Source organism: Dryobates pubescens, chromosome Z, assembly GCF_014839835.1.
Source record: "Dryobates pubescens isolate bDryPub1 chromosome Z, bDryPub1.pri, whole genome shotgun sequence".
Classification (NCBI taxonomy): Eukaryota; Metazoa; Chordata; class Aves; order Piciformes; family Picidae; genus Dryobates; species Dryobates pubescens.
In genome coordinates this window covers 120,705,880-120,730,539 of record NC_071657.1, presented here as the reverse complement: position 1 = coordinate 120,730,539, position 24,660 = coordinate 120,705,880, and the positions used below count along the sequence as shown (strand labels likewise).

The window sequence follows — 24,660 nt, the reverse complement described above, 5'->3', positions numbered from 1 at the left end:
GCTGAAGGTCTCCAGGTGGGCTTTGGGGAGTGGTGGAACCCATCCCTTGTGGATTGTGGGGTTGTTTGTAGGAAAATGAGAACTTGGGGGTGTTGTGGGGAGAGCATGGGTGGTGCCATCCCCATCTCCCCCTCCTTGGTGGCTGTGGAAGCTGCTGGAAGCATTTGTGCCATGGTGAGAGCAATGGAGTGGAAGAATTTTCCAGCTTGGAGCATCTCATCCAGCTTCTGCCTCCTGCTCTTAGCATCTCCAGTCACAAATTGGTTAGGAGGAGCTTCCTGAGTCTCATCTTGGAGCCAGGAGGAAACCTGATGTGACCCTTCAGGGGCTGCTGCTGGCGCTGACTTCATCGCAGTAATCAGGTGGCAGCGGAGCGAGAGCGGAGAGCCTGAGGAGCCAGGGTAGGAGGCATGGACTCACTGTGGCTGGAGAAGACTTCCAGGATCATGGAGTCCAACCCTGAACCCAGCACTGCCAGGGCACCACCAAACCATGGCCCTCAGCACCACATCTCCATGGCTTTGAAACCCTTCCAGGGATGAGGACTCAACCACTGGCCTGGACAGCCCTCACGGGGCAGAAATTGTTCCTCATGTCCTCATGGACATCCCCTGTGACAACCTGAGACTGTTTCCTCTTGTCCCACTGCTTAGGCCTTGATGCCCACCTGGCTCTAAGCTTCTTTCAGAGAGGTGTAGAGAGCCAGAAGGTCTCCCCTCAGCCTCCTTTGCTCCAGGCTTAACAGCCCCAGTTCCCTCAGCTGCTCCTCACAAGTGCTCCAGACCCTTCCCCAGCTTTGTTGCCCTTCTCTGGACCTGCTCCAGCCCCTCAATGTCCTTCTTGGAGTGAGGGACCCAAAACTGACCCCAGGATTGCAGGTGTGGCCTCAGCAGTGCCCAGTCCAGAGGGACAATCCCTGCCCTGCTCCTGCTGGCCACACCATTGCTGATCCAAGCCAGGCTGCTGGTGGTCGTCTTGGCCACCTGGGCACGGCCTGGCTCATCTCCACCCACTGCTGACCACCCCCCATCCAAGTCCTTCTCCACCTTTTCCAGCCACTTTGCCCCAAGGCCGGAGGCTTCATGGGGTTGGTGTGACCCAGGTTGCATTACTTGTCCTCGGTGAACCTCATCCCATGTGCCTTGGCCCTCTGATCCAGCCCAACTGTCCTCAGAGGCATGGAATCCCAGCCTGGCTTGGGTTGGAAGGGACCTTCACAGGTCACCTGCGGTCAGCAGGGACATCTCCAACTGGAGCAGGTTTCCCAAAACCCCAACCCAAGCTGACCTGGAATGGTTCCAGGCCTGGGGGCCACCTCCCAGCTCCTTGGACACCCAGAGGCAGGTTGCCACCAGCCACCCTGCTGGGCCATCTCCCACCTCCGCCTGGGCAGCCAGGACCGAGGTTGGCAGCACCCACCTCCTGGGCACCATTTCTGCAGGTGGGGGGTGGGGGTGGCCCTCCTGGGAGGTTGGGGGCACCACGAGATCCTTTGGCTGCCACATCCCCTTTGGGGTGGGGGTTTAACAGAGCAGGGTCTGTGCCATGCAAGCCGCCCGTGCCGCGTGGGGATGAAAGCCTGGCTTGTCCTCCTGGCATCTGGCCTGGCTTCCAGCCTACTTGGCATGCAGAGCACGTTGGGGTGGGCATGAAGCTCACTCCTACTTGCCTTCTGGAGATGTCAGGTCTCTGCTTCTCGATTGCTTGGTGATGTTTGGTGGGGGTTTTTGTGGGAGTGGTGGTGGTGGACACCTGGTTCTGCAGCCCCTTGGCCATGCTGGAGAAGAAGAACCAGGTGGGCACCTGGTCCTGTAGGCCCCCCCTGTCCATCCCCCTGTCCAGGTTGACCATCATCTGCACCCCTGAGGTGGCATCAGCAAGAGGATAATGTCCATGGGTGGTGGTGGGGACATGAGGCTGGTTGCCTACCCCCTCAGCATCTCATCTCCTGGGGGGGGGCTGGAGGGGGTCTCCAGGGGGTTTGTCACAGTTTCCAGCTTCAAGCAGCGTGAACTTGAAGAGCTGCAGCACAAAGCCAACCCAGATCCTTGCTCAGATGGTTGCTTGTGGTGTGCAGCTCGGTGTCTTCTTCAGGTGAAGTCCCAAGTTGACTCTGAAGCCCAGTTCCCTGGGGTTTCCCAGTTGGATTCCCTGATGGGGTGGCAACCTCAGTCAGTTGGAAGGTGACACTATGTTGGGTGGGATGTTGATCTGCTGGAGGCTTGGAGGATCTACAGAGGGATCTGACCAGGCTGCATCCGTGGGGCAAGGTCAATGGGATGAGGTTTGTCAAGGCCGAGTGGTTCAGCTTGGGTCACATCAGCCATGTGAAGGCTCCAGGCTGGGGGCAGAGTGGCTGGAAAGGGTGGAGGAGGCCCTGGGGGGGGATTTGGTGATGAGCCAGGCTGTGCCCAGGTGGCCAAAAAGGCCACCAGCAGCCTGGCTTGGGTCAACAAGAGCGTGGCCAGCAGGAGCAGGGCAGGGATTGTCCCTCTGGACTGGGCACTGGGGTCAGTTTTGGACCCCTTGTTCCAAGAAGGACATTGAGGGGCTGGAACAGGTCCAGAGAAGGGCAACAAAGCTGGGGAAGGGTCTGGAGAAGTTGTGAGGAGCAGCTGGGGGACCTGGGGATGTTGAGCCTGGAGAAAAGGAGGCTGAGGAGAGACCTTCTGGCTCTCTACACCTCCCTGAAAGGAGGCTGGAGCCAGGTGGGCATCAAGTGATGGGACAAGAGGAAATGGCCTCAGGTTGCCCCAGGGGAGGTTCAGGTTGGACATGAGGAACAATTTCTTCATGGAAGGGGTTGTCAAAGGCTGCCCAGGGCAGTGGTGGAGTCCCTGTCCCTGGAGGGGTTTGAGAGCCCTGGAGCTGTGGTGCTGAGGGCCATGGTTTGGCGGCGCCCTGGCAGTGCTGGGTTCAGGGCTGGGCTCGGGTGGGAGGAGGCTCTCATCCCATGCTTCCACGAAATGCTGAGTTCTGCTGGTGCCACCTCTGCCCCATGGTGTCAGAGTGGCCCCCACCTGCTTCTGGCCCCCACCAGCAAGGCCTGGAGATGTTTTGCTGGGTTTTCTCAGGGGTTTTGACCTGGGCAGGCTGGGAGCTGCTCTTCAGAGCGGTGGGATGAGGCTGCAAGGAGCCAGTTTTTATCTCCTCCCTTCTTTTCCTTCACCAAAAAATTTTGTTTTTCATGGCTTTAATGGGATTTTTTGCTACTTTTTTTTTTTTCTGCAGCCCAAAGCTTTTCATCCTCCCAGTTCCCAGTTCCAGTTTTAAGCTGGGATTAACTGGGGGGGTTGAGGGGGGGAGGGGAAGGAAAGGCTGCAGCTTCCCTTGCTACAGCAGCTGGTGGTTTGAAGGCACCTAGGGTGGGGGCACTTGGACCTACAACCACCCCCCCCAACCCCAATCTTCATCCCACCAGCAGGAGATGTCCTCTCCAAGCTTCTCTTCCCAGGAGCCATCCCAGGGCTCCCAGTTGAGTACTGGGAGGAACCTCCAAGCCTTGTTGTTATCTGGGGAGGAGACACTGGAGCTGGACCCCTGCCCTGACTCTCCATCCTAACCAGCAGGAGATGTCCTCTCCAAGCCTCTCTTCTTCCCAGTAGCCATCCCAGGGCTCCCAGTTTGCTTCCAGATGAGTACTGGGAGCACCACCTCCACCCCTCACCCCCCCTCCAGCCTTAAGTGGCCCAAAAAATGGGAAAGGATTTGAGATTTTCTCAGGATATGGGGATTTGGTGGTGGCAGGGGTGGTGGGTCAGGATTTGGGATCCAGTGCAGGGTGCAGGATGGGATCCATTGCAGAATGCTGGACAGGATCCACTGTAGGATGCAGGATGGGATCACTGCAGTGGGATCTCATCCTGCACCCTGCAGCGGGGTCCCAGAGTGCAGGACAGGATGGGATCCCTATGCAGGGTGCAGGATGGGATCTGCTGCAGGGTGCAGGATGGGATCTGCTGCAGGGTGCAGGATGGGATCACTATGCAGGGTGCAGGATGGGATCTGCTGCAGGGTGCAGGATGGGAGCCCTATGCAGGGTGCAGGATGGGATCTGCTGCAGGGTGCAGGATGGGATCCCTATGCAGGGTGCAGGATGGGATCTGCTGCAGGGTGCAGGATGGGATCACTATGCAGGGTGCAGGATGGGATCTGCTGCAGGGTGCAGGATGGGATCCCTATGCAGGGTGCAGGATGGGATCTGCTACAGGGTGCAGGATGGGATCACTATGCAGGGTGCAGGATGGGATCTGCTGCAGGGTGCAGGATGGGATCTGCTGCAGGGTGCAGGATGGGATCTGCTGCAGGCTGGGATTGCTCTGGATCTGTTGTGCAGGTGACACTGGTGCTCACCCCACCGATCCCACCCCATCCCCAGTGATCTCCTGGCACCTAACCCCCTCCAAGACTCCTCCTCTGCCTTCCCTGGTTGATCCCAATGCCAGATTTCCATCACTGGGAATTTCCCCCTCCTGCCTGCCCCCCCTCTCAGCTGGGATGGAGCTGGAGGGAGCAGCTGCCATTCCTTGGTCACCATCGAGGTCCCCACCCTGGTGGTGGCTCAGGGGGCCAGGAGTAAACTGGGATCATCTCCAGAAGCTTGGAATGAGCCTTTCCAGCTGGCAAAGGTCCAAGTTGCACTGCTGCTTCCCAAGCTGCTTCCTGCTCCTCTGGGCATGGAGGTGGCTTCTGCCAAGCCAAATCCTGGGCAGTGGTGGTTGGCAGAAGCTCCTCGGAGCTTGGTAAGGTGGCTCCAAGCTCAAGCAGTTGGAGCTAAGCCACTCACCAGCCTCTAACCGGTGCAGCTGGGAGCTGCAGTCTCCCTGGCTCTGGAGCTGGAGTGGATCCCATGGTGGATCCCATGGGAAGGAGGTGGCTGACTGCTGTGGACCAGTTACTCCTGGTCACACCAAGGGGACCTTGTGGAGGCAGCAGTGCTGAGGTGATGGGGACCAGCACCAGAGATGGGATCAACCCCCAGCTGCAACATGAGGGTTGAAGGACATCCTGCTCAGCACCTCCAAAGCATCAGCTCAGGGTTCTTGTGGGTGCAGGAGGTGCTGAGGGTAAGAAAACCTCAGGGGGTCGAGGTGGGGGGGGATAGGAGGGGCTGTGGAGAGCTTCTTCAGGATGGAGCCAGACTCTTCTCAGGGTCCTGCCCCTGGGGAGGAGCAACCCCCTGCAGCAGTACAGGTGAGGAGTGACCTGCTGGGAAGCAGCTCTGTGGAGAAGGACCTGGGAGTGCTGGTGGGCAACAAGTTGCCCGTGAGCCAGCAATGTGCCCTTGTGGCCAGGAAGGCCAAGGGTCTCCTGGTGGGGCAATGAAGAAGAGTGTGGCCAGCAGTCAGGGGAGGCTCTCTGCCCTCTCTGCTCTGCCCTGCTGAGGCCACAGCTGGACAAGTGGGCCCAGTTCTGGGCTCCCCAGTTCCAGAGGGACTGGGAGCTACTGAAGAGAGTCCAGTGGAGGCTGGGAGGCTGCTGAGGGGCCTGGAGCATCCTCGTGAGGAGGAAAGGCTGAGAGCCCTGGGGCTGTTGAGCCTAGAGAAGAGCAGCCTGAGAGGGGATCTGATCAATGCTCAGCAAGAGCTACAGGAGCTGTGGGGGGGCGAGAGGCCGTGTCCAGACTCTTGTCAGTGGTGCCCAGGGACAGGACAAGGGGCAATGGGCACAGACTGGAACCCAGGAGGTTCCATCAGGAGCAACTTGTTGGCTTTGAGGGTGATGGAGCCCTGGAGCAGGCTGCCCAGAGAGGTTGTGGAGTCTCCTTGTCTGGAGAGCTTCCAACCCCCCCTGGCTGTTGTGACCCTGGGCAAGCTGCTGTGGGTGACCTTGCTTTGACCTTGATGATCTCCAGAGGTTCCTTCCAACCCCACCATGATGAGATCCAGTGCAAGATGAAGCCCACCACAGCTGAAGATCACCCAAACCCCCCCATATCACCTTCAAACCAGTCTGATCCTTCCCCTCCCCCTCAGGAAAAGCTGGAATGTTCTGGTCCAGTTGATTTCTGATGCTTTGATGGGATCAGGGAGGGTGGTGGCCACCGGTTGGAGATGAGATGACAGCAGCAGGAAATTGGTTGCCATCTCCTTCTGCTCCATTAAACCCCAACGAGATTCCACTCTGCTGAGCTCATTTAATTCCCTTCCCCTTTAATTAGAGAAGGCAGGGAATGGGCTGCTAATTCCCTACAGATCATCCAGTTAGGATCATCCCTGCAGATGGGGGGGGGGGGAGGGAGGGGAGAGGGAATGGGTGAAAGGAGCTAAAAATAGCTCCAGAAGGGGGGAAAAAAACCACACAAAATCTGAAGGATTTTGGAAGGGAGGAGGGAAAAAAACCCCAAACCAGCAGGGAGGCAGCTGGAAATGCCAGGAACTGGGAAGCAGCTCCCAAAGCTATTTTGGGAAGCAGCTGGGAGGATGGGAAAGGGGAGGAGAAGAGATGGTGGCAGCTGCAGAGATCCTGCAGAACCTCAATGGGTGGTGGGGAGGTTTGGGGGTGCTCCAGTAGAGCCTTCATGGAGGATGGTGAAGTTTAGGGGTGTCTCAGTAGCTCCTCAACACCCTGGTCTGACCCCAACAAAAGATGTCATGGTTTGAGGGTGTCCCAGTAGCCCCTCAATGGGGCATGTCATGGTTTGGGGGTGTTCCAGTAGCCCCTTGATGGATGATGTTGAGGTTTCAGAGTGTCTCAGTAGCTCCTCAACACCATGGCCTGACCCCAACAAAAGATGCCATGGTTTGAGGGTGTCCCAGTAGCCCCTCAATGGGGCATGTCATGGTTTGGGGGTGTCCCAGTAGCCCCTTGATGGATGATGTTGAGGTTTGGGGGTGTCCCAGTAGCCCCTTGATGGATGATGTTGAGGTTTGGGGGTGTCCCAGTAGCCCCTTGATGGATGATGTTGAGGTTTGGGGGTGTCCCAGTAGCCCCTTGATGGATGATGTTGAGGTTTGGGGGTGTCCCAGTAGCCCCTTGATGGGTGATGTTGAGGTTTGGGGGTGTCCCAGTAGCCCCTTGATGGATGATGTTGAGGTTTCAGAGTGTCTCAGTAGCTCCTCAACACCATGGCCTGACCCCAACAAAAGATGCCATGGTTTGGGGGTGTCCCAGTAGCCCCTCAATGGGGCATGTCATGGTTTGGGGGTGTCCCAGTAGCCCCTTGATGGGTGATGTTGAGGTTTGGGGGTGTCCCAGTAGCCCCTTGATGGGTGACGTTGAGGTGTGGAGATGTTCCTCCAAACACCTTTCCTTGTCCAACCACATGAAACGTGGTGGGGATCTCCTTTCACTCCCCACCTCTGGTGTCATGGTCCAGCTGTGGTGGGTACTGGTGTTCCCCTAAACTGGTTTTGAGCCCCCTTCCCAATCTTCTCTCCTGCAGCAACATCGCTGAGGCCTTGGTGAGCAAGGGCTTGGCCACCGTCATCCGCTACCGGCAAGATGATGACCAAAGATCTTCACACTACGACGAGCTCCTGGCCGCTGAGGCTCGGTGGGTGTCATCCTGGGGTGCCCACACCTGTCTCCCATCCCCACCCCATCCCAACCCATCTTATTCCAACCCATCTCATCCCATCCCCATGATGTTCCTGTCCATCTATCTGTCCCATCACTGTGGGGTCCTTGTCCATCCACCTGTCCCCATCTCATCTCCACTGTGTCCTTGTCCCTCCATGTGTCCCCATCCCACCTCCATGGTGTCTCCATCCATCCATCTCTGTCCCCATCTCATCTCCACTGTGTCCTTGTCCATCCATCCATGTGTCCCCATCTCATCTCCATGGTGTCTCCATCCATCACAGTATCACCAAGGTTGGAAGAGACCTCGAGGATCATCGAGTCCAACCTGTCTCCACAGACCTCATGACTAGACCATGGCACCAAGTGCCACGTCCAGTCTCCTCTTGAACACCTCCAGGGGCATGGTGACTCCACCACCTCCCTGGGCAGCCCATCCATCCATCTGTCCCCATCTCATTTCTGTGGTGTCCTTGTCCCTCTGTCTGTCCTTGTCCCATGTCCTCCCCCCATCCCTGGAGGGCTTTCACAGCTATGAAGATATGGTGCTGAGGGCCATGGTTTAGTGGTGACCTGGCAGTGCTGGGTTGAGGGTTGGACTTGATGATGTTCAAGGTCTTTTCAACCAAGACCATTCCATGAGTTCCCACTGGAGTTGGCACCTTCTCCATTTCCAGCCCTCCCTGTGATCAAGCACCAGAAGGTTCAACTTTTCACCCTTCTGTTGACCTCTCCCTCCACCAAATCAGAGCACAGATGGTGCTTCAGAGTAGATCTGACTCACCAGTCCCTCACTGGGTGGCCACAGAGGACAGTGCCACCCCTTCCCAGCACTGATGTCTCTTCTGCAGGGCCATCAAGAATGGGAAGGGGCTCCACAGCAAGAAGGAGGTCCCCATTCATCGGGTGGCTGACATCTCCGGGGTAAGGACCTTCCTCCTGCTCTGCTTTGGCTGCTGGGGAGGTTGGTGACCAGGATGGGGCTGATGGTACCAAACTGGGAGGAGTGCTGACAACCCAGCAGGTTTTGCTGTCATCCAGTGAGACCTGGCCAGGCTGGAGAGTTGAGTGGAGGAGAACCTCCTGAAGTTCAACCAGGGCAAGTGTAGGGTTCTGCACCTATGGTGGAGCAACCCCCTCCAGCTGCATAGCCTCAAGAAGGCCAATGGTGTCCTGGGAGGCATCAAAAAGAGTGTGGCCAGCAGGTACAAGAGAGGTTCTCCTCCCCTTCTACTCTGCCCTGCTGAGGCCACAGCTGGACAACTGAGTCTGGTTCTGGGCTCCCCAGTTCCTGGGAGCTACTGGAGAGAGTCCAGTGGAGGGTCGGGAGATGTTGAGGGGCCTTGGAGCATCTCTGTGAGAGCCCTGGGGCTGTTGAGTCTGGAGAAGAGCAGCCTCAGAGGGGATCTGCTCAATGCTCCACAAGAGCTAAAGGGTGGAGGTCATGAAGATGGGGCCAGACTCTTGTCAGTGGTGGCCAGGGACAGGACAAGGGGCAGCAAGCACCGACTGGAACCCAGGAGACTCCATCAGGAGCAGTTTGTTGGCTGTGAGGGTGGTGGAGCCCTGGAGCAGGCTGCCCAGAGAGGTTGTGGAGTCTCCTTGTCTGGAGAGCTTCCAACCCCCCTGGCCATTGCGGCATCCTGCTGTGAGTGACCTGCTCTGGACTAGATGAGCTCCAGAAGCCCCTTCCCACCACCACCCTGCTGGGATTGTTGGATTCCGTGAGGTCCATCCCCAGCTGGGACAAACCAGATCCCTGCCCACAGCCAGCTGCTGCGCTGCTGCCACCAGGAGCACTGGGGTGGCAAGAGGCCTTCTTTAGGTCTAGGAAGCTGGTTGGTGTCTCCAGCTCCATCCTGACCTCCTGTTTCTCCTGCCCCAGGACACCCAGAAGGCCAAACAGTTCCTGCCCTTCCTGCAGCGCGCCGGCCGCTCCGAGGCCGTGGTGGAATATGTCTTCAGTGGGTCGAGGTTGAAGCTCTTCATGCCAAAGGAAACCTGCCTCATCACCTTCCTCCTGGCAGGTGAGACCCCCCATCACTACCTCCCTTGATCTCCTACTTAGTTGAGAAGGTTCTTCCCTCATCCCCATGGATCTGGGGGTGGAGTAAATGGTGGTGATGGCAACAGCAAGCCCTTGCCAAGGGTTTGCTTTGAGGTGAGGAGCATCACTTGGAGATGGTTGGATGGTTTGGTTGATGGCCAGAGGGTTCTGGTGATGGCCAGAAGGTTTGGTTGATGGCCAGAGGGTTCTGATGATGACCAGAAGGTTTGGTTGATGGCTGGAGGGTTCTGATGATGACCAGAAGGTTTGGTTGATGGCCAGAGGGTTCTGATGATGACCAGAGGGTTTGGTTGATGGCCAGAAGGTTCTGATGATGACCAGAAGGTTCTGATGATGGCCAGAGGGTTTGATTGGTGGCCAGAGGGTTCTGATGATAGCCAGAGGGTTTGGTGGATGACCAGAAGGTTCTGATGATGGCCAGAGGGTTTGGTGGATGACCAGAAGGTTCTGATGATGGCCAGAGGGTTTGGTGGATGACCAGAAGGTTCTGATGATATCCAGAGGGTTTGGTGGATGACCAGAAGGTTCTGATGATGATGATGACCAGATTGCTTCGGGACCATCCCGTGTGTCTGGGACCATGGATCCCTCAGGACCATCCTGATGGGTCCATCCCATCCTCTCATTGTGTGAGTTGGGCTGATGATGCTTCTGGAGATGTTTCCATGGTGGCAGACATTGTGTCTTCTGTCTTCTCCTGCTGCAGGGGTGGGGATTCCTGGGATTTGCTTCTCAACCCTGATGGTGTCCTTAGCATCCTGATGGTCACATCTCCAGCAGATGGAGGGTTTGGGTAGTCCTGAGCTTCAGGAGGGTTGTGCAGAGATCTGGCTTGGGTGGAGACTTGGATGGAGAAAGAACCTTGTGAGGTTCAACCAGGGCAAGTGTAGGGTCCTGCACCCATGGAGGAACAACCCCCTGCAGCAGTACAGGGGAGGGGTGACCTGCTGGGAAGGAGCTGCACAGAGAAGGATCTGGGAGCACTGGGGGACAAGGTCCCCATGAGCCAGCAATGTGCCCTCATGGCCAAGAAGCCAAATGATCTCCTGGTGGGGCAGTGAAGCACAGGAGATGACCATGCCCACCACCGTGGTTGCCCAGCATGGGGAAGCCCTTTGGGGTCACCATGGGGCATGACATAGATTATGGAGTCCCACCTCCACCCTTGACCACCCCCATGGCCCTCTGGGAGGTCACTGGTGGCGTGGTGGTGGCCGTCACCGTGGCCCTCCCGCTGCCCATGGGGAGCCACCACGGCACAGGACAATTAAACTGTACCCTGACTCATCAGTGGTGGGTGTTGAAGGAGCTCTGGATCTAATGAGCTGGATTAATTATTCAGGAGCCACTAATTAAAGGGCAGAAGGTTGGAGAGATGGAGATCTGGGATATCCCAGAGGTGGTGGTGGTGAGGTCACTGTGGTCAGCTGGTGCTGCAGCAAGAGGGTGAAACTGGGGGGAGAGGAGAGGGGAGGTCCCATCTCCATGGGGTTCTGCTCCCTAGTTCTGCTCCATGGGGCTCTGCTCCATGGGGTTCTGCTCCATAGTTCTGCTCCATGGTTCTGCTCTACAGTTCTGCTCCATGGGGTCCTGCTCCATGGTTCTGCTCCTTGGGGTTCTGCTCCATGGTTCTGCTCCTTGGGGTTCTGCTCCTTGGGGTTCTGCTCCATGGTTCTGCTCCATGGTTCTGCTCTACAGTTCTGCTCCATGGGGCTCTGCTCCATGGGGTTCTGCTCCATAGTTCTGCTCCATGGTTCTGCTCTACAGTTCTGCTCCATGGGGCTCTGCTCCATGGGGTTCTGCTCCTTGGGGTTCTGCTCCTTGGGGTTCTGCTCCTTGGGGTTCTGCTCCATGGTTCTGCTCCATAGTTCTGCTCCATGGTTCTGCTCCATGGTTCTGCTCTACAGTTCTGCTCCATGGGGCTCTGCTCCATGGGGTCCTGCTCCATGGTTCTGCTCCTTGGGGTTCTGCTCCATGGTTCTGCTCCTTGGGGTTCTGCTCCATGGGGTTCTGCTCCATAGTTCTGCTCCATGGGGCTCTGCTCCATGGGGTTCTGCTCCATAGTTCTGCTCCATGGGGCTCTGCTCCATGGGGTTCTGCTCCATAGTTCTGCTCCATGGGGCTCTGCTCCATGGGGTCCTGCTCCATGGTTCTGCTCCTTGGGGTTCTGCTCCATGGTTCTGCTCCTTGGGGTTCAGCTCCATGGTTCTGCTTCATAGTTCTGCTCCATGGGGCTCTGCTCCTTGGGGTTCTGCTCCATGGTTCTGCTTCATGGTTCTTCTCTGTGGTCCTTCTCTGGGGCTCTGCTCTGTAGTTCTGTCTGCAAATCTTGGTGGGTTCCTCAAAGTCTTGTTGGGTGCCCCTCAATCTTCTTGGGTGCCCTTAAATCTCATTGGGTGGCCCTAGGCCTTGTTGGGTGTCTCAAACCTTCCTGGGTGCTTCCAAATCTTGGTGGGGGTCAGAACTAGATGATCCTTGTGGTCCTTTCCAACCCTGACTGATACTCTGATACTATGAAATCTCATTGGGTGGGGATACAGCAGGAGCTGGGATGGGGATGGGAACAGGACAAGGAGTTTGGTGCCATCCCTGGTGGCTTGTTCCACGTCCTGCTCACCACACAGCCCAACCTCTCCCAACCCCAGTGCCAAGGATGTGCCAGTGCTGGGGTGAACTGCTCCCATCCCACCTTCTCCAGTGGTTCCTCTCCTCCTCGTTCCAAGGGACATCTAGAGGTGGCCACTAACCTTCTCTGAGCTCTTCAGCTTCACCTTCCCTTTCATCTTCTTCCTCCTACAGGCATCGAGTGTCCGCGAGGCGCCAGGAACCTGCCTGGGCTGGTGCAGGAGGGTGAGCCCTTCAGTGAAGAGGCCACACACTTCACCAAGGAGCTGGTGCTGCAGAGAGAGGTAGGGCCAGATGCTCTACAAGAGCTTGGGTGGCACCAGGTTTGGATTGCATCAGGCCTGGTTGGAGATGGTGACTCCCCTGTGGCTTCATCAAGGACTTTGGGGCCTCCAGGGAAAGGCAAAGCTTCTGCTCAGGCTGGGCTTGGGGTTGGTCTTGTCTCTTGAAGTTCTGCTGTTGGTGTCACCATGGTGCTAGGGCTGGATTTGGCCCTGTTGTCCCCTCTGAGGTTCTCCTGGTGGTGTGTTGTGGTTCCACCATGGTGCTGAGCCTGGATTTGGCCCTGTTGTCCTCTCTGAGGTTCTCCTGGTGGTGTGTTGTGGTTCCACCATGGTGCTGAGCCTGGATTTGGCCCTGTTGTCCTCTCTGAGGTTCTTCTGGTGGTGTGTTGTGGCTCTGTCATGGTGCTGAGCCTGGATTTGGCCCTGTTGTCCCCTCTGAGTTCTCCTGGTGGTGTGTTATGATTCCCCCATGGTGCTAGGGCTGGATTTGGCTCTGTTGTCCTCTGAGATTCTCCATGGTGCTGGACCTAGATTTGGCCCTGTTGTCCTCTCTGAGGTTCTCCATGGTGCTGGACCTAGATTTGGCCCTGTTGTCCTCTCTGAGGTTCTCCATGGTGCTGGACCTGGATTTATCACATTCTCCAACTGGGAGTCTCTTGTTTGTTCCTGCCTGCCAGTGGAATCCCAGGAGGCTCCACCAGGAGAAACATCTTAACTTGGGGGATGGTGGAGCCCAGGGAGGTTGTGGAGTCTCCTTCTCTGCAGAGCTTCCACCCCCCCCTGGCCATTGTGATGCTGGGCAAGCTGCTGTGGGTGCCCTGCTGGAGCAGGGGAGCTGGACTGGATGACAGGTCCCTTCCCACCACCACCATGCTGGATTCTGCTCACCTTCTGGTTCCCCTCCTCCATCCCAGTGCCACCACCACCTGCCCCTGGCTGTTGGGTGGAATTTTGATGGGAACTGGGATAAAGCAGCAGCTGCTGGCTCTTGGCCCTGGCACAAGCGTGGGGAGGGGGTGGCAGAGGTGGCATCGTGACCTCCCTCACCATTGGCATGCTTGGGACCCATCATGGTGGCTTCTGAAGGGGGGGGGGGGGGTTCTCCTTCTAAGTGATGTGGGCTGGTGGGGTCAGGATGAGAGCCATGGCATGGTTTGGGGGTCACTCTGTGCCCAGCTGTCCCTTGGGCACATTTCTTGGACTCTTCAGAGGGTGGCAGCTCCTGGAGGGGGGGTGACAGCTGCATCCTGCGGTGCCATGGCGTGGCATTTCCTTCCTAGGGGGTGGCAGGTCCCTCCCTGGGGTGCTTTGAGGTGGCATCTCCCTCTTGAGGGGTAGCAGGTCCCTCCTTGGGGGTTCACAGCCCCAGCCTGGGGGATAACAGCTCCAGCCTGGGGTGCTTTGAGGTGGCATCTCCCTCTTGAGGGGTGGCATCTCTGTCCTGGGGGGTTGACAGCTCCTCCCTAGGGGGGGTGACAGTTCCATTCTGGGGTGCTGTGGGGTGGCACCTCCCTCCTAGGGGGTGGCATCTCCCTGGGGGGGTGCCAGGGAGGGTGATTCCCGTCGGTTTCCCTGGCAACCAGCTGCTGGGGACATCCCCATCCCCCAGCCCGTTGCTGGCTGCGTCACCACCCTGTGCCACCCCCCTACTGCCAGATCCTGCCAGCCTCTGCCAGCCCTCCCCAGTCCCTGCCAGTCCTTGCCACCTTCTGCCGCTCCTGACACCCCCTCTAGCCTCGGCCAGCTCCTCCAGCTCCTCTCTGCCAGCCTCTGCCATCCCCTCCAGCTTCTGCCAGCCCCAGCCAGTCCCTGCCACCCCCTTCAGTTCCCCTTTGCCAGCCTCTGCCAGTCCCTCCCACCCCCTCCAGCTCTGCTTTTCCAACCCCTGTGAGTCCCTGCCACTCTCTCCAGCTTCCCTCTGCCAGTCTCTCCCCCCAGGCTCCAGTCCCTGTCACCCCCTCCAGCCTCTGCCAACCTCTCCAGCTTCGCTTTGCCAACCCCAACCCTCTGCCAGTGCCTGCCAACCCCTCCAGCTCCCCACAGCCAGCACCAGCCAGTCCCTCTCACCTCCTCCAGCTCTCTTCTCTGCCAGCCCCTGCCACCCCCTCTAGCTCTCATTTGCCAGCCTCTGCCAGTGCCCACCACCCCCCAGTCCCTACCAGTCTCTGCCAACCCCTCCAGTTCCCATTTGCCAGCCCCTGCCGGTTCCTGCTGCCCCCTCTGGCTCCACCCTGCCAGCCGGTGCCGGTGCCTGCCACCCCCTCCAGCCTCTCTCAACCCCTCTAGTTCCCCTCTGCCAGCCTCTGCCAGCCCCTCCAGCCCCTTCTGCCAGCCCTTGCCACCCCCTCTAGTTTCTTCCAATGCCTTCAGCTCCTCTCTGCCAGTCCCTTCCAGCCCTTCCCAGTCCCTTCCAGCCCCTGCCAGTCCCTGCCACCCCCTCCAGCACCCCTCTGCCAGCCTGTGCCAGCTCCTGCCATCTTCCCTCCCTTTCCTTCCCAGCCCATGACTCTTGTTGTGCAATGCAGCATTTTTCCAGTTGGGAATTGCAGCAGGAACCAGTTTGGCTGCTGGGTTCCCAGTTCCAGAGCTGGGCTTTGGTAGTGCTCAGGGTGCCAGGGCATCCTCCTCCTCCTCCTCCTCATCCTCATCCCAGCTCCTCACCCCCTGGGAAGGTTTTGGATTTTTCCCCCCCCTAATTTCAAGATTTCCAGGTCAGGGAAACAAAAAAATTCCCTGGCTCAACATTCCAAATCCTTCAGGAATGAAGCAAGAAAGGAGCTTTGTAGGCTTTCCTTCCTCATTTTATTCCTTCTCATCCTCATCCCAGCTCCTCAGCCCCTGGGAAGGTTTTTTTCATGCCCTGATCCAAATATTTCCAGGTCAGGAAAATAAAATCCCTTGGCTTAGCATTCCCAATCCTTCAGGAATGAAGCAAAAAATGATCTGTATTAGGGATTTCTTCCTCCTCATCTTCCTCCTCATCCTCATTCCAGCTCCTCAGCCCCTGGGAAGGTGTTTGGGTTTTTTATTGCCCTGATCCAAGTATTTCCAGGTCAGGAAAATAAAATCCCTTGGCTCAGCATTCCTAATCCTTCAGGAATGGAGAAAAAAAAATCAGCTTTATAGGGTTTTCTTCCTCCTCATCTTCCTCCTCATCCCAGCTCCTCTGCCCCTGGGAAGGTTTTTTTTTCATCCAACTAGTTCCAGGTCAGGAGAATAAAATCCCTTGGCTTAGCATTCCCAATCCTTCAGGAATGGAGCAAAAAAGCAGCTTATTTTTCTTCCTCCTCATCCCAGCTCCTCAGCCCCTGGAAAGGTTTATTGCCCTGATCCAACTAGTTCCAGGTCAGGAGGATAAAATCCCTTGGCTCAGCATTCCCAATCCCTCAGGAATGGAGCAAAAAAAAAGAGCTTATTTAAGGTTTTCTTCCTCCTCATCCTCATCCTGGCACACACCCAAGCTCCCTGGTGCTGGGCTGTGCCACATTCCCACGCTGTCCCCAAGTGCCTGCCAGTGTGTCACCCACCCCCGGGCACTGGTGCTGGCACTGGCACTTGGTCACCGCTGGCACCAGGCCATGCTGGGATGGATGGTGGGGGATGGCACTGGACCAGCTTCCCTGCTTCCCTGCCTGCAGCCTTGCCTCATTCCCCACTGTCCTGCTTCCTTACCTGCATCCCTGTCTGCTTCCCTGCCTGCTTGTCTGCCTGCCTGTCTAGCATCATCCCCCTAAACATCCCCCCCACCAAGCATCCTGTGAGCATCCCTGGAAGCATCCTGGGATCAACTTGAGATCATCCTCCTGAGCATCCCTGAGACCATCCTGGAAGCATCCCCCAACAATTCCCTTGAGCATGGCCAGAAGCATCCTGAGAGCATCCCTTGGGGCATCCTGTGATCATCCTGGAAGCATCCCCCCAGTTATCCCCCTGAGAACCCCCTGAGTATCCCTGGAACCATCCTGAAAGCATTCTGGGATCATCCTGCAAGCATCCCCCAGTTATCCCCCTGAGTATCCCTGGGACCATCCTGGAATCATCCCTGGGATCATCCTGGAAGCATCCCCCCCAGTTATCCCCCTGAGTATCCCTGGGCCCATCCTGGAATCATCCCTGGGATCATCCTGCAAGCATCCCCCCCAGTTATCCCCCTGAGTATCCCTGGGACCATCCTGGAATCATCCCTGGGATCATCCTGCAAGCATCCCCCCCAGTTATCCCCCTGAGTATCCCTGGGACCATCCTGAAATCATCCCTGGGATCATCCTGGAAGCATCCCCCCCAGTTATTCCCCTGAGAACTTGCTGAGTAGCCCTAGGACCATCCTGAAAGCATGCTGGGATCATTCTGGAAGCATCCCCCGCAGTTATCCCCCTGAGAATCCCCTGAGTATCCCTGGGACCATCCTGGAATCATCCCTGGGATCATCCTGCAAGCATCCCCCCCAGTTATCCCCCTGAGTATCCCTGGGACCATCCTGAAATCATCCCTGGGATCATCCTGGAAGCATCCCCCCCAGTTATTCCCCTGAGAACTTGCTGAGTAGCCCTAGGACCATCCTGAAAGCATGCTGGGATCATCCTGGAAGCATCCCCCCAGTTATTCCCCTGAGAATCCCCTGAGTATCCCTGGGACCATCCTGGAAGCACCCTGGGATCGTGGCTGGAAGCATCCCTGGAGCATCCCTCATCTTGCAGGGATGAGCCCCACATCATCTGAGCAGGTCCCTGGTTTCCATCCCGTCTCCTGGAGCTTCCACCATTCCCAAGGGTGCCACCTTCACTTCCCAGATAGCCACAGTTATCCCAATGGATGTGGTGAGGTTTTGGAACCCCTGGTATGGTGGCTGGCACAGTGGAGCTTTGTGCCATTGGAGGTGGCACCGTGGAGCCACGGAAAGGGGGCTGGAGTTGGCAGGATGGAGCCCTGTGCAATGGGAAGGAGATGAAGGTGGCACCATGGAACCATGGGAAGGGGCTGGGGGTGCTACATTGGTGGTGTGGAAAGGGGCTGGGGGTGGCACTGTGGTGTGTGTGTCATGGGAAGGAGATGAAGGTGGCACCATGGAACCATGGGAAGGGGCTGGGGGTGCTACATTGGTGGTGTGGAAAGGGGCTGGGGGTGGCACTGTGGTGTGTGTGTCATGGGAAGGAGGTGAAGGTGGCACCCTGGAACCATGGGAAGGGGCTGGGGATGGCACCTCAGAGCCATGGGAAGGGGCTGGGGGTGGCACCATGGAGCTTTGTGCCATGGGAAGGGGCTGGGGGTGGCACCATGGAGCTTTGTGCCATGGGAAGGGGCTGGGGGTGGCACCATGGAGCTTTGTGCCATGGGAAGGAGATAGATGTGGCACCATGGAGCCATGGGAAGGGGCTGGGGGTGGCACCATGGAGCTTTGTGCCAGGGGAAGGGGCTAGAAATAGCACTTTGGAGCCATGGGAAGAGGCTGGGAGTGGCACCACGGAGCTTTGTGCCAGGGGAAGGGGCTGGGGGTGGCACCACGGAGCCTTGTGGCCATGCCAGCCTCTGAGAGCACCCAAACTCAGCCGGTGCCAGGGCACAGTGTGGCGGTGAACCCACTGAGCCGCAACAACAAGCCGACTGCGGCACCAGAGCCCAAATTAGCTGCAGCTAATTAGGATAATTAACGGGAGCCCCATGTCGAGGGAGGAGGTGTACAAGTGGCTGGGAACACACGCTGCTGTGCCAGCCCTGCCTGGCACGGCGGGCATGGTGTGGGCATGGCTGTGTGGTGACAGCAGGGCATGGGGAACCTCTCCTGGTGCCACCGTAGAGGGGTGAGGGTGGCACTGTGGAGCTTTGTGTCAGGGGAAGGGGATGGAGGTGGCACCGTGGAGAGCTGTGGCGTGGAAAGAGGATGGAGAGGGAGGTCATTGTGCCCCTGTACACTGCACTGGTTAGGCCACACCTCGAGTACTGTGTCCAGTTCTGGGCCCCTCAGTTTAGGAAGGAGGTTGACTTGCTGGAACGAGTCCAGAGAAGGGCAACAAAGTTGGTGAGGGGTTTGGAACACAGCCCTATGAGGAGAGGCTGAGGGAGCTGGGGTTGCTTAGCCTGGAGAAGAGGAGACTCAGGGGTGACCTTATTACTCTCTACAACTACCTGAAGGGAGGTTGTAGACAGACGGATGTTGGTCTCTTCTCCCAGGCAGCCAGTGCCAGAACAAGAGGACACAGTCTCAGGCTGCGCCAGGGGAGGTTCAGGCTGGATGTTAGGAAAAAGTTCTATACAGAAAGAGTGATTGCCCATTGGAATGGGCTGCCTGGGGAGGTGGTGGAGTCGCCATCACTGGAGGTGTTCAGGAGGAGACTTGACGGGGTACTTGGTGCCTTGGGTTAGTTGCTTGGGCGGTGTTGGATTGGTTGATGGGTTGGACGCGATGATCTTGAAGGTCTCTTCCAACCTGGTTTATTCTATGTATTCTATGAGAGGGCACTGCAGAGCTGTGGGAAGGGGTTGGAGGTGCCACCATGGACCTTGTGCTGGGTGGCACTATGGCTGGGGGTGGCACTGTGGGGTTTTGTGCCATGGGAAGGAGATGAAGGTGGCACCGTGGAGCCATGGGAAGGGGCTGGGGATGGCACCGTGGAGCTTTGTGCTGGGGGAAAGAAATGAAGGTGGCACCGTGGAGCCATGGGAAGGACCTGGGGATTGCACCTTGGAGCCATGGAAAGGGGCTGGGGATGGCACTGTGGAGTTTTATGCCATGGGAAGGAGGTGAAGGTGGCACCATGGAGCCATGGGAAGGGATTAGAGGAGGGGACCTTTGAGCCATGGGAAGGGGCTTGGGGGTGGCTCTGTGGAGCTTTGTGCCAGGGGAAGGAGGTGAAGGTGGAACCTTGGAGTCATGGGAAGGGGCTGGGGGTGACTCTGGAGCTTTGTGCCAGGGGAAACGGATGGAAGTGGCATCATGGAGCCTTTTTGGGGGTGGCACATGAAAGAAGCCAGAGGGGGTTTGGGTAAAAATATTAAGGTGCTTTACTGGGGGGGTGGGGGGGGGAGGAAATCCCCAACTTTCAAATAGGCCAAAAAAAAGCCTAAAAAAGCCCCAAAGCCCCCCCCAAAAAACCCTGAAACATGCTCCAAGAAGCCCCCTAGAAACCCCCCTGGAAAAGCCTAACAACAAAGATGTCTAAAAACACCACAAAAAGCGTAAAAACGAAACAACCCCCCCCCTAAAAAAACCCCAAAGCTTAAAAAAAAACCAATCTAAAAAGATTAAAAAAACCCAAACAACCAGACCCCCAAAAAAGAGGCCCCCAAGAGCCTAAAATGGAACCAAAACAGCTCCCAGAATCCGAAATCGTGCCTCAAATGCCTAAAAAACCCCTAAATAAACCCAAAAAGCCTAAAAATAAACCTAAAAAAAAAAAAGGCTTAAAAAAAAAAAGGGCAAAAAGCCTTTAGAACTTTCCTGAAAGGTTAAAAGAAAGCAAAGAGCCCTAAAATATAACAAAGAAAAGAACCTCCCGAGTGCCTGCGGCGTCCCCGAGAAGCCTGAAAGGAAAAGCCCCCCCTCTCCCCCCCCCCCCAAAAAAAAGAGGCCTGGAAACCTCCCAAAGAAGCCTAAAAACAACCCAAAGAATCCTAAGACACAGGAGGAAAAAATAATCATAATAAAACAAAAAAAACAAGAAGAAGGAGCCTAAAACAACCACCCAAAAGCCACAGAATGGCATGGAAAAGGTTCCCAAAAGCCTAAGAGCCGGTCTGAAATCCATCAGAGCAAGCCTGGCCAGCTCTGGGCCCCTCAGTTTAGGAGGGATGCTGAGCTGCTGGGAGGTGTCCAGAGGAGGGCAACGAAGCTGGGGAGGGGTTTGGAGCACAGCCCTGTGAGGAGAGGCTGAGGGAGCTGGGGGTGCTTAGCCTGGAGAAGAGGAGGCTCAGGGGAGACCTTAGTGCTGTCTACAAGTCCCTGAAGGGAGGTTGTAGCCAGGTGGGGGTTGGTCTCTTCTCCCAGGCAACCAGCACCAGAACAAGAGGACACAGCCTCAAGCTGTACCAGGTGGGGTTTAGGCTGGAGGTGAGGAAGAAGTTCTTCACAGAGAGATTGGCCATTGGAATGTGCTGCCCAGGGAGGTGGTGGAGTCACCATCCCTGGAGGTGTTTAGGAAGAGACTGGATGGGTGCTTGGTGCCATGGTTTAGTTGATTAGATGGTGCTGAGTGATAGGTTGGGCTCGATGGTCTCAAAGGTCTTTTCCAACCTGGTTAATTCTTATTCTTATTCTTATTCCTATTCCTATTCCTATTCCTTATTCTATTCTATTCCATTCTATTCCATTCCATTCCATTCCATCCCATCCCATCCCATCCCATCCCATCCCATCCCATCCCATCCCATCCCATCCCATCCCATCCCATCCCATCCCATCCCAAAAAACCCAAACCAAACCAAACCAAAAAAGCCTAAAATGCCTGGAAGGAAACTACCCAAAAAGAAAAGGGGAAAAAAAAAAGGTCTAAAAAACCCACCACCCAACCCCACCTCCACCCCAAAAAAAAACAAACCAAAAAGGCCTCAAAACCACCCCAAACTTCCCCAAAAGCCTAAGAAAAATCAGCCCAGAAACCCTTCAACATGTGGGGGAAATACTAAAATAGAATAAAATGAAATGAAATGAAATAAAATAAAATAAAATGAAATAAAATAAAATAAAGTAAAATAAAAGAAAAGAAAAGAAAATAAAATAAAAAAATAAAAATAAATAAAAATTTTAAATATTAAAAATAAATAAAATTAAAAAGCAAAATAAATAAATAAATAAAAGATAAATAAAAAAAATAAAAGAAACAGAAAAAGCCTTAAATAAAATATTTATATATATATAAAGAAATATCTATATTAAAAAGTTATATATATATATATATATATATATAAATATCTTAAAACATCTCCAAACCTTTAAAAAAACAACCCAAAAAAGCCACAAAAGGCCTAAGCCACCCCAAAGACCTATCCCACCCCCCCCAAGAAACAAGACCTGAGGCACCCCAAAGGCCTAACCAAACCCTCCAAAGCTTGGCCAACCCCCCAGAAGTCCCCAAGGACATAGTGTGAGGGCTCGGAGCCGGTGGCAGCGTCGTCCCCTGCCAGCTCCCCGCTAGGGACCTGAATCCACTGCCCTGCTGCCAGCCCCTGGCCACAAGTACATGGTAATGGCACAGGGGTGGCCCCGGGGCTGCTGCAAGGCAACCTGGGGGACACCGCTGTCACCGGGGCACTCCGTGTCACCGCTGCCAGCACTCAGGGCACCTGGTGTCCCTGGCACTGGGCCCCAAGGTTCACTGTGTCCCTGCCACCGACACCCAGGGCACCCTTGCTGCCAGCACCCGAGGGTCCCTGTGTCTCCACGTGGCCAGGAGACAAGTGACCCTACAGCTGGCACCTGGGGGTCTCCCCATGTCCCCACAGCAAGGACCTAAGGCTCTCCATGTCTCCACCACCAATACCTCAGACACCTTGTGTCCCTGCCACCAGCACCCAGGGGTCACCACGTCCCCACCACCCTGGATGCCCTTGTGTCCCTGTCACTGGCATCCAGGGTACCCCTTGTCCCTGTCACTGGTACCCAGGGCACCTTGCATCTCTGCTGACAGCACCCAAAGGGCCTTGTTCCATGCCACCAGCACCCAAGTCACCCCACATCCCCGCTGCTGGCACCTGGGAGTCACCATGTCCCCACCACCCTGGACCACTCTTGTGTCCCTGTCACTGGCATCCAGGGTACCCCTTGTCCCTGTCACTGGTACCTAGTGTCCCTGGGTACCAGTGTCCCTGCTACCAGCACCCAAAGGGCCTTCTTCCATGCCACCAGCACCCAGGTCATCCCACGTCCCTGCTGCCAGCAGCCAGAGGACTTTCTGTCCCTGCTGCCAGCACCTGGGGATCACCATGTCCCCACCCCCATGGATGCCCTGTGTCCCTGTCACTGGTGCCCAGGGGACCTTGTGTCCCTGCTGCCAGCACCTGGGGGTCACCATGTCCCCACCACCATGGATGCCCTGTGTCCCTGTCACTGGTGCCCAGGGGACCTTGTGTCCCTGTGCACCTGGACCTCCTGGTGCCCCCGCAGTGCCTCCAGCACCCAGGCCACCCCATGTCCTCACTGCCAGCACCCAGAGGTCCTTGTGTCTCTGCTGCTGGCACCTGGGAGTCCTGGTGTCCCCACCATCATCACCCAGGGGACCTTGTGTCCCTGTGCACCTGGACCTCCTGATGCCCCCCCAGTGCCTCCAGCACCTCGGTCACCCCACGTCCCTGCTGCCAGCACCCAGAGGTCCTTGTGCCCCTGCTATCAGCACCCTGAGGACCCTGTGTTCCCCACCACCTGGGAGGTCCCACTGTCCCCAGACCCCCCCAGATTCTCCCCCACCACGATGCCACCAATGCCCTACCCCCAGTTTTGGTGGGAGATGTCCCACGGTGGGTGACACTGGCATCTGAACCGGGTGCCAACCAAGAGCTGGGTGACACTGGGGGCTCAAACCGAGGGCAGCACAAACCTGGTGGTGTGTCCCCACCCCTCCCATCTATTTCCTCCCCCCTCCCCCCACCCCAGAATTCACCATTTTTAGTTCATTTTACCACCAGAAAAGCAGGGGGGGAAAAAAGCAGCAAAATTCAAACCTTCTGAAGGCAAAACGTGCTCAAGGTAGGGTAAACAGCTTGGGGGGCACCTATTTACCTGTGTGTGTCCCCCCACCCAGTTATTTTTTTGTGGTGTCCTCCCCAAATCCATTCCCCACCCCCCTGCCAAATTCACCATTTTTAGTTAGAACCAAACCAAACAGCAAAAAATCTTTTTGAAGGCAAAAAAGTTCTCAGAGTAGGATAAATAGGTGGGGGGGGGGGGGGGGGGGGGGGGGGGGGGGGGGGGGGGGGGGGGGGGGGGGCACCTATTTACCTGCCCCCCTCCCCCCAATTATTTTGAGTTAGAAATAAAACCATTTTCAGTTAGAAATAAAACCAAAGCAAACAATAAACAGTAAAAACCAACTGTTAAAATCTTTTTAAAGGCAAAAAAACCCCAACTTCTCAGAGTGGCATAAATGGATTGGGGGGGGAGGGCAACTATTTATCTACCCCACCTCCCCCCTCATTATTTTTTGTGAGGGGTGTGTTCCCCCCCCCCCCCCCCAAAATTCAACATTTTTAGCTAGAAATAATCCCCAAACCCCAGTTGAATAAATAAATAGATAGATAGAGAAAGCTTTTTTTACTGGGAGGGGGGTGGGGGAAGGCAAAAACTTCTCAGAGTGGGATAAATGGACTGGGGGGAGGGCAACTATTTATCTACCCCACCTCCCCCCTCATTATTTTTTTGTGATGTGTGTGCCCCCCCCCCCCCCCCCAAATCCAACATTTTTAGCTAGAAATCCCAGTTAAATTAATAATTAAATCTCTTTTTTTTTGGGGGGGGGGAAGGCAAAAAGTTCTCAGAGTAAGAATAAATGGGGGGGGGGGGGTGGGGGCACCTATTTATCTACCTCACCCCACCTCCCCTAATTATTTTTTGTGATGTGTGTGTGTCCCCCTCCTCAAATTCAACGTTTTTAGCCAGAAATAAACCCTAACCCCTAGTTAAACAAATAAGTAGATAGATAGATAAAGCTTTTTTTTTGGGGGGGAGGGGGAGGGAAAGCAAAAAGTTCTCAGAGAATAGAATAGAATAGAATAGAATAGAATAGAATAGAATAGTAGAATAGAGTAGCCCAGGATAAATAGAGGGGGGGAGGGCAACTATTTATCTAATTTATCTACCTCACCTCCCCACCCCTAATTATTTTTTGTGATGTGTGTGTGTGTGTGTCCCCCACCTTCCTCAAGTTCAACATTTTTAGATAGAAATAATCCCCAACCCCCAGTTAAATAAATAAATAATTCTCTTTTTTTTTTGGGGGGGGGGGGGGGGGGGGAAAGGCAAAAACTTATCAGAGTAGGAAAAATAGGGGGGGGGGGGGGAGGGAGGGCATCAATTTACCTACACCACCCCCCCCCTTAATTATATTTTTGTGATGTGTGTGTGTGTACCCTCCCCCTCCATTCAACATTTTTTTTAGCCAGAAATAAACCCCCAGCCCCCAGTTAAATAAATAAATAGATAAATAAATAACTAGATAGATAAATAACTAGATAGAT

At 55.8% G+C, this 24,660-nt stretch overlaps 1 protein-coding gene across 1 annotated transcript in view; it reads left to right on the top strand.

Annotated features, from left to right (window-relative positions):
• SND1 (staphylococcal nuclease and tudor domain containing 1) overlaps nucleotides 1–24,660 on the top strand; it is an 88,442-nt gene that overhangs the window by 45,599 nt on the left and 18,183 nt on the right. Inside the window, exons 13-16 of the mRNA XM_054177992.1 lie at nucleotides 7,385–7,495; nucleotides 8,373–8,445; nucleotides 9,407–9,548; nucleotides 12,389–12,498. Coding sequence (XP_054033967.1) covers nucleotides 7,385–7,495; nucleotides 8,373–8,445; nucleotides 9,407–9,548; nucleotides 12,389–12,498 — 436 coding nt within the window. The remainder of the gene's footprint in view (nucleotides 1–7,384; nucleotides 7,496–8,372; nucleotides 8,446–9,406; nucleotides 9,549–12,388; nucleotides 12,499–24,660) is intronic.